General features: G+C 38.5%; 1 protein-coding gene across 1 annotated transcript; it reads right to left on the bottom strand.

The window, feature by feature from the left end:
- Positions 1-15: 15 nt before the first annotated feature.
- Positions 16-9,044, bottom strand: LOC119501638 (ras-related C3 botulinum toxin substrate 1-like). Its single transcript, XM_037792122.1, has 6 exons — positions 8,697-9,044; positions 4,483-4,554; positions 3,820-3,937; positions 3,503-3,565; positions 2,555-2,714; positions 16-1,744 (listed from the first exon to the last, which is right to left on the bottom strand). Exons 1-6 carry the CDS (start codon positions 8,729-8,731, stop codon positions 1,614-1,616), a joined length of 579 nt encoding a protein of 192 aa, XP_037648050.1. The 5' UTR covers positions 8,732-9,044; the 3' UTR covers positions 16-1,613.
- Positions 9,045-10,167: the final 1,123 nt, after the last annotated feature.

Raw genomic sequence — 10,167 nt, forward strand, 5'->3', positions numbered from 1 at the left:
AGAGGCAGAATAGAGTCGGTTTTAACTTGAATTTATTGGCTTCTTCAAAAAAGTGACAATAGCTTTTATCCATAAAAGTAAAGAGTCACAACATTGGCTTGAATTAAAGCACAGCTTGATGTCTGAATACAATACAGATGAGCAACATGTACTTAACCCCTGATCTAGTAGTTCAAATACATTTTGTAAAATAGGCAAAAAATATAACTGTTGCGATACTAATCTTAGTTTTCAGTATATGTTGCACATACATGCTGTCAGCATTAATTACAAAAAGCTAGGCTTGTAGGGAGATTAAGGTAGCGTTAACTGGAGAGGTAATAAACAAAAGGATATTCATAGTGTTAGTTTAACAATACAGTGAGTGAAGTGTAACTTCTGTGAAGAAAGATACAAAACAGTCAAATCACATGATTATAACAAAAAGATGAGTACACGGTTTACTACACCATAACCAACAGTAGCTTTGTTACTGTTATTAGCAGGCATGAATGCTCTTCTTAGTGACATTGCTTAGCCAGTAGTGATGATATTAAGAATCAAATGTGCTGCACAAAAGGTTTCTGATAAATGCCCACAGAGCATTGAAGGTGCTCTTGTTCCCCGCCACCAAAACACCTAAACAGTTCTAATCCGATATTCTAATAAAGTTTTCAGCGTTGTACTCCTGGGCAGCTACACAGTTCAGAGACACTTCTAGGGAAATATTGTGAAAGAGGAAAGAAAAATAAAATACCATGAACTTGACTGGTCCGATTGGAGCCAAACACATAAAATACTGGATCATTTCGATTTGTCGGGGTTTTAATAGCACAGTTGGTGTCAGAGGCTCTGTTCCCAGTGTGGATTTTCAGTACGTCTCAGGCGTCATTCAATCCACGAGAATGAATTAACATGAATCATGTGCTAGGACTGAAAACCGACTAACTGGAAAGAGATTGATTTGTGCACAAACAGTAATTTGAAGCAAAAAAGAACTTCACAGATGATTTACTTCAAGTTCCTTGTTGACGGCCGCGATGACACGTGACCGCCCTCGATAAGTGGAAATGAATAAAAGGCCATTGATTATGGAGCCGAACAAACAGCAGCACACGACAGCAAACGGTCAGCTGTATTCTGAAGGTTTAAAAAGGTTTGAGATGATAGAACGAAGGTTTTCTTTTCTGTTAAAATACAGCACGTCTGCAGGGATGCATTTGGCAATATTCCTTCCACTCAAAACAAACAACCAAGACTGTAAACAAAACAAAAAAAGGCGGACAACCAGTGGAAGAACAAATTGAAAACATTCCACGGTCCATTTTTACAAAACATCCAATCCATTTTAGAAGGCCTCAAGAATTTCATAGTCTTGTCTATACAGTATGCGTTGTTAGCGTTGTTGGGAAAGAGCTAGGGTCTATAAGCTTCCAACCCCTTCTCCTAAATCTGACCGTATGTCAAATATTTCATGGAAACCGTTGGTAGAACTGCTGTAGCTACACTTATGGAAGGAAAGAATCTGAAGTACATTGTTTTTGTGTGTATACTGGTGTGTTTCTCCTGTGTCTTTAGCCACCCCTCACCACTAGCGGCCATGTTCCCCGGTAACCGTTCCAGTGAAGGAAGTCTTAGAGGAGACGGCACTTCCTGGCCTTCTTCTTGACGGGTGGAGGGCATAGGACGGCCCGGATGGCCTCGTCGAACACAGTTTTAAGGCCACGTTGAGTCAGGGCTGAGCACTCTAGGTACTTGACGGAACCTGAGGAGGAAACCGCACATCAAATGTTAATTTCTTTTAATTAGGGCTGTCAATCGATTCAAATATTTAAATGGGATTAATCGCATGATTGTCCATTGTTAATCGCAATTAATCGAACATTTTTTATCCGTTCAAAATGTACCTTAAAGGGAGATTTGTCAAGTATTTAATACTCTTATCAACATGGGAGTGGGCAAATATGCTGCTTTATGCAAATGTATGTATATATATATTATCGGAAATCAATTAACAACTCAAAACAATGACAAATATTGTCCAGAAACCCTCACAGGTACTGCATTTAGCATAAAATATATGCTGAAATCATAACATGGCAAACTGCAGCCCAACAGGCAACAACAGCTGTCAGTGTGTCAGTGTACTGACTTGACTATGACTTGCCCCAAACTGCATGTGATTATCATAAAGTGGGCATGTCTGTAAAGGGGAGACTCATGGTTACCCATAGAACCCATTTTCATTCACATATCTTGAGGTCAGAGGTCAAGGGACCCCTTTGAAAATGGCCATGACAGTTTTTCCTTGCCAAAATGTAGCGTAAGTTTGGAGTGTAATTTAACCTTCTTCTCGACAAGCTAGTATAACATGGTTCAGTGGATTCCTTAGGTTTTCTAGTTTCCAGATAACAGGATCTTCACTCTAGCTTTAAAACTGAGCCGGCTACAACCTCAGAAATATCGTTTGCGTTAAAGAAATTAGTGGCATTAAAACTAACTTTTACAGCCCTACTTTTAATATTTCAGTTAAAAAACGTCAGAGAAAACATGTAAAGTTGATATGTGTTGTTACCGATCTCTTTGGCCATCGCCAGTCCTTGGGGATATGTAATTGGATTAAGTTTCTTCTCCTTCAGCTTCTCCGTGGTGTCCTTGTCATCTCTCAGATCCAGCTTAGTGCCAACCAGGATGATGGGAGTGTTGGGACAATGGTGTCTCACCTCAGGGTACCACTGCACCGAGAACACAGCATTGAGAAGTTAGGGGTGTAACTTTCCAAACCAGTCTGTGTTATTTCGAACATGCAATTTCTAAAATGACTAAGTAGTACTTATAACCCACTATTTGATTTTTTGGGGGGCAGTGAACCAAAAACAGAGCGACTCCCTTCACATACAACTAGTCATGTGATCCAATGTTAGTATAATAATATGTATAATATATGCTTTAAAACTGCAAAACAGAACTTTCTGCATATTCAAACTACAGCACGGTTTGTGAAATTGACAATGTGTTGTTGAATTTGGTCAGTGTTTACATGTTCTAGTCCAGATTAGGGATGCTAATTTAGATTTTTTTCCTAACCGATAGTCGACGCTTGTTAACTGATTATTGACCCTTAACCGACAGGATTAGTGCGTTGCATGCAGCGGTTCTGTGGTTTTAGTGCCCAACAAGCCGCCCAGCTGCATCGATAAGCCGATGCACAAACGGGTTAAATCCATCCTTTATCGCCAGCTGCAGTGTAGGAACACTACAGACAACTGAGTCTTCGGGTCACCCGTCAGAGTTAGCAGTTAGCATGTACTATTTATTTTCGTTCTTTTATGGTTCCTCCCAACAAAATCATTACACACGATTGTACTTGTATAACCGGAATTACAACAAACATCTTGAATAATATATAGGTCAAACTAAAACCTATGAGTCATCCCTGGAGAAAAACTGTAGGCCAAACATAACCACACAATGCCTCTCGTCATGCCATGACATAAAACGTACCGACATTGCATCAACTCACCTTGGCACGGACGTTTTCAAAGGAGGCAGGACTCACTAGCGAAAAGCAGATGAGAAACACATCCTGTTAAGAAAAAGAAAACAATGGAATCAGAGCTCATGACAATCATTTCCAGTAAAGAACAGTAGAGACAAAAACCTTCCATTGTTCATGTTGCTCAAAGGTGTGGTGTCTTTCTTTGCCTCTAACTTCCTTATTCATTCTAGATTCCCGAACAGGAATCTCTAAGGGCTCCACTGACGTCAAAAAATACTTCAAAGCAAACACCACACATCAAAAAATTTAATACAGCATTGTCTGTTTTTTTTTTATTGTACCGTCTGTGGGTAGGAAAGTGGGCGGAGTCTGTCATAATCTTCTTGTCCTGCTGTATCCCAAAGGCCCAGGTTCACCGGCTTCCCGTCCACCATAACATTGGCGGAGTAGTTGTCGAACCTGACAGGAGTAATGATGCGAGAATGAGTTAAACCCATCAGGATTTATATAGACTGATAAAATATTAATCATGGCAAGGAAATAAAAACAAAACTTAAGTGTTAATAAAATGGAAAACAGGCTCTTAATTGATCTGTTGTGCCTTTGTGCTTCCTCAGCTGTCTCTTGAAAATGACTCATCGATTATCATTTGGCTCCGCTGAACTACAATCTTGTTTATCAACTGCCTGCTGCTGAGCCAGTCCACGCCACACTGACAGTGATAGAGCAACGCCGTGTCCAAAGCTGCTCTAGAATCAGATACGGTGGAGATTTTCATCGTAACTTCCTGCAACATATTTTAGTTGCAGCCCACAGCAGTGATTGTACCCTGTTCTCCAAGCAACCACATTTTAATAATAATAATTAAAAAAAAGCAACTAAAGAATAAGATGCCACCTTAATCATGCAGGGACTGTACAGGAAACGAGGGCGGTAACAAATGTTGATCTCACTGCTAGTCTTACATAAATAAATAAATAAGGTCTGTAGTCTCAGATACTCACACTGTGGGGATGTACTCTCCAGGAAAGGCATTGGTGGTGTAGCTGATGAGCAGGCAGGTCTTACCCACAGCTCTGGAGGGGAGAAGAAGAGGAAATTTGTACTTGTTTTGTATCTATAATTTGCCATTCTGGGTATGAATTGATATGGCTTCCTTTTTTGTACAACTAGACAGCAATAGGGTTGCAATAAACAATTATTATTATCAATTAATGTGCTAGTTAATTTCTCAATTACGCATATGGTCAACAAAATTTCAGAAATAGGGATGCACCAATTGCAAAATTATGGGATTATATACCGATTTTAACTTAAAAAATTATCCGATAGTCCATGTTTTGTTTGGTGCCAGCGAAACAAAGACCTCTTCATCAGAAAAAACAAACTGAACCGCCTTCACTCACAAATTAAAATCATACAAATTTATGAAACAAGCATTAAAATAACCTTATTTCACATGAAAAATAACTGCTTCAAAAGCCCCTTAGCCTGTATACGACTACCTACTCAATGAGAGGAACTTATTACCTAACCCAACAAAAACATTTTGTGAAAAATAAATGAAAGGTAATTAAATCAGCAGCTAACAACACAACATTTAGCAGGCCAGGCACAAAATTAATGCAATACAACACATAAATGTCATCCTATTTGCCTATATGCCGATTGCAGTCAACGAGCCAAAAATCGTCCGATAAATCGGTGCAACTCTAGTCAGAAAATAGTGAAAAATCATTTTCAGATTCCTTGTTTTATCCAACCTGTGATACAAAACCTAAAGATATTCAGTTTACCATCATAAAATCACCAAAGAAAACCCAGTAAATATTCACATTTGAGGAGCTAGAACTGGTGAACTTTTGGCATTCTTGCTTGTAAAATGACTCTCTTTTGTACTTAGTAATGTTTGTAGGGATTCACCAATCCAACTTTTTCAGTCCCGATACCGATAGCGACGATAGCATTGTGCTGGGAGTAGATCCCTTCCAATATGTACTTTTTCAAAAAAATGACTTGCTCCCGCACACACTTTTCTCTGCTTTTTTAGTCAACGTTTTGTCAACAAGGACCTTTTTCAGGACAATAAAATGAATATCCTGATGAAGGTCCTTGTTGACCGAAACGTTGACTAATAAAGCAGAGAAAAGTGTGTGCGTTAACCTTGTTAATGCAGCAACATACAAAACTTAAACAGGAATTAAAATTCCTGTATATATTGTATATACTATCTAAACATAGAATTGAATTTAATAGATTGGCCCCATTGTCACCAATACCCAATGCAGCTATCAAGCCGTCAAATATATATATATATACATATATATACATATATACACACACACACACACACACACACACACACACACACACACACACACACACACACACACACACACACACACACACACACACACACACACACACACACACACACACACACACACACACACACACACACACACACGTTTAAAAAAAACAAACAGATACTGTTAAATGAACCCTTACTTTAGGAAGTGGACTTTGTTTTATGCATACAAGATCACTAGAGGAAGTGTATTATATGACCCTTTAGTATGAGCCCTTTCTGCTGCAAAACCAATAAATTAAACGGAGTCATAGGCCCATCAATGACTCTGCTGCTGTGGTATCCACCACACCCTGAACAAGAAGTTACCTCCCACATATTGTTACACATATTACAGTCAGTCATAGCTCTTCAATCTTTTAATCATTTACCAATCTGTGAGTTAACAGTTGTCCTTTTAAAAAGCAGGAAACGCACTTAGCTTTTAAATCTCTTTTAAAAATCAATTTTTATAAAAAGGCTTTTTTAACTCTTTAAGGCAACAGCTTGGGGCACCTTTTCCCACACCTTATATTTTTATTCCTCTTTTGGCTTATGTGTTGTAACTCATTGTTTTGATACCAATGGTTACAGGTTTTAGTTTTCTCATCATTTGGTCTTTATGTTTTGTTCTTTTATTGTTGTTTTTATTTTGTCTGTATTTCATTGTATCTGTGCAAGCACTTTGAAACTATGTTTAAAAAGGTGCTATACAAAGATTATTTTTATTATTATTAACTTAACAGTGCATTACAACTAACACCAACACACAAATAATGCGCTTAAACTCTTCAAATGTCTCAATTGATCAGTAAATGTTAAGTTAAACTGTGGTTAGGTTAGGAGGGATAGGTGGTCATCCAACAAGAGTGAAGGAAAACACTTTAACTGGGATAAATCACAGATTAGCTCACCACTAGCTTAGTTTGTAATGTTTCCCATAACAATAATACGCTCTCACATATTGTTACACATATTAAAGTCAGTCATAGCTCTTAAATCTTTAATCATTTACCAATCTGTGAGTTGACTGTTGTACTTTTAAAAAAAAGAGCAATAATGCAAAAATGCATTACTACTAACAACCAACACACAAACAATGCACTTAAACTCTTCAAATGTCTCAATTGATAAGTAAATGTTGCACAAACTCAAGTTAAACTGATAGGTGATCTGCCCTGTGAGGTCTGACTCAACCAACAAGAGGGAGGAAAACACTGTAACCAGGATAAATCAAAGATTAGCTAACCACTAGCTTAGTTTGTAATGTTTGCCATATCAATAATACTACATAGAATGAATGCCATTAACTCTTATTAGCTAAATATAATAGTTAACTAAATAATACACATGTAGCATAAACAGGTAGTTAAACAGTTGTGGGCCCTAGTCTGTGGAACAAACTGCCTCTCCACATCAGATCTGCTCTGATCTGCTTTTCTTTGGCTTTTGAATGGACTTGAATTGTGATTACTAATTGGCCTTTTATAAATGCTCATTATAACAGTCTTTTACTCATGGATGTTATGTTGGTCTCTGGATGTCTGTGGATGTGTGTGATTTTGTTGTCTGCTCTGTTGACCTGTTTTTATTCTTCACTTTGTCTGTAAAGCACTTTGGTCAACTCTTGTTGTTTTAAATGTGCTATAGAAATAAATTTGACTTGACTTGACTTAAAGTTAGAACCTGTTAGCTAACTTTACCAGTTAGGAAAGCAAAAGGGGAAATCTGATTACTTTTGATGAATTTAAAACATGAATGAAAGACCCAGAAGCAGAGGAAGCTGTCTGTGTTTCTGAATATTTTCACTTTAACGTTGGCTTGAAACACTTTAAGACTTTAATGTGTTTTGTATGATATTATGCATTGCATGTATTTATTTTGAATTTGTTTTATGTTGTGGAGTCTGAAACTTTAATGTATGTTTAAATGCTGCTGTCTTGGCCAGGTCTCTCTTGCAAAAGAGATTATTAATCTCAATGAGTTAACTACAGGTTAAATAAAAATAAAATAAATCTAAATTGGAGGAAAACACTGTGACCAGGATAAATCAAAGATTAGCTGACCACTAGCTTAGTTTGTAATGTTTGCCATAACAATAATACCACATAGAATGAATGGCAAAATATAATAGTTAACTAAATAATACACCTGTAGCATAAACAGGTAGTTAAAGTTAGAACTGGTTAGCTAACTTTACCAGTTAGGAAAGCAAAAGGTTTTAATTTAAAACATTACTGAAAGACCTAGAAGCAGAGTCAATGGGGAGCTGTGTGTGTTTCTGAACATTTTCACTTTAAAGTTGGCTTCAAAACACTTGACTTTAATGTGTTTTTGTATGATATTATGCATTGCATTTATTTATTTTTGCATTTGTTTTATGTTGTGGCGTCTGAAACTTTAATGTATGGATGTTGTACTTTTAAAAAAAAGAGCAAAAATGCATTACAACTAACACCAACACACAAACAATGCACTTAAACTCTTTAAATGTCTCAATTGATAAGTAAATGTCGCACAAACTCCAGTTGAACTGATTCAGCCTTCACTGACTCACCCAGCAAGAGGGAGGAAACACTGCAACCAGGATAAATCAAAGATTAGCTAACCACTAGCTCAGTTTGTAATGTTTGCCACATCAATAATACCACATATAATGAATGGCAAAATATAATAGTTAACTAAATAATACTTATTTAGCATAAACAGGTAGTTAAAGTTAGAACTTGTTAGCTAACTTTAACAGTTAGGAAGCTTCAATGTTAGCTAGTGTGATGATAGCATGTTATGTTAATGTTTCAGGTTATTTAAGTTAAATATGAAGTGAAAGGCTTAAACTAATAGTTAGATAGATTGCTTGGTTAAACTTACCCGTCTCCGACAACGACACACTTTATGGCCTGCATTGCGCCGCAGCTAGAGGAATGCTAGGTTAGCCTGGGAGCTAACAGCTAACAGCTAACGTTAGCTCACTAGTCTGTTTCTTTGTCCGGATTGTTCGCTGGTTGAAACGTCCCAGCAGAGCTTCACTAACAGTGGTGTTAACAGAGGAACTCCTGAAATATGGAAGAAGCTTGTTGTTGGAAAGTTACAGTAACTTATCGAGCAACTTTTACGCAAGTTTTCCGTCAGAAATTCCCTCTCAACATTCCCATGCTTTTGATCTGGAAGCTATGAAGCACAACAGCGGCCACCACCCTGATAGAAAAAACATCAAGCTGGTGACTGGTGATGGGTGGGTACAGAACGAGCCGGTTCAAAGAGCCGACTCTTTTAAGTGAACGATAACGGTACGTGTCCACAGGCTCCGTGCTTTCCACGCTCCCCATTCATTGTCTATGCAAGAAGCCGCGCAATGCATTCCGGTAGCGTGGCGTCGCGATTCGAGAGACTAGGCGTGCAGGAAGCCCGCTCCTCATTTGCATGAAGTTGAGGTCCTGGCTACTTTATGCAAATCACGGGCGTCCGACGCGACTCACTGCCTCTCGAAACTCCCGATAATCTTTTAAACTAAACGTTGTCGAGCCAAAATAAAGACAGATTCGGCAACTGCATGGGTTATTTCTCGCCTCAAATGTTTTCAGAAACACATTTCAGTGAACTATTTACGTGAAATAAGAGAAGAAAGTTTCCAAACGAGCCTCCATACTGGTTCCGGTTTGAGAGCAGCAGCCAACAGCGGGAAAGCGTTCATCCAATCAGGAGCCGAGTGCCTCGTTTCTCGGGCAACCCACTAAACGTCCAATGTTGGGAAGCGTCGCGTCCCCTCGCGATAAAAAACGCCCCTGTGGACACGTACCATAAGAGCCGGCTCCCGTCAGAGAGCCGTTTTTTTCCCCTTTACTGCAGGGGCGAGATTGGAGCAAATATGATTTAAAAAGTTATTTTTATAAAACGGTCGGTATATATTGTGACAGTAGAACATGAATCAGGTAACCTGAAAAAGATCATGTGCCTCTGTGTCCTCCGGTGTTCCTAACGGCATCTGCAAGATTTCACAGACCGGAGGAAAAAAAGCAGTAAGAGCTGATCTGAGGTCTGCTGTCCAGCTGCCGTCTATGAGAGCCGGCTGTCAATCACTCGCGAACTCCGACCAAACGGTCAAACTAGGCATTGCTGATCAAATATGAATCAATATTCTGTTACTATAATGCCTATTTTGTCTCCTCAAATGTTTTCAGAAACATATTGTAGTGTACTGTTTAGCTGTAAAATGAGAAAGTTTGTGACGTCGCCGCCATTGTGAAATCTGTTGAAGGAACGCCAAGTACCGGTCACATGACTGGAGCACAGCCAATAGGAACGCTCTCTCAATGAACTGACCTGTGGTTGGTCAAAGTCT

This window comes from Sebastes umbrosus, chromosome 14 (genome assembly GCF_015220745.1).
Source record: "Sebastes umbrosus isolate fSebUmb1 chromosome 14, fSebUmb1.pri, whole genome shotgun sequence".
Lineage (NCBI taxonomy): Eukaryota > Metazoa > Chordata > Actinopteri > Perciformes > Sebastidae > Sebastes > Sebastes umbrosus.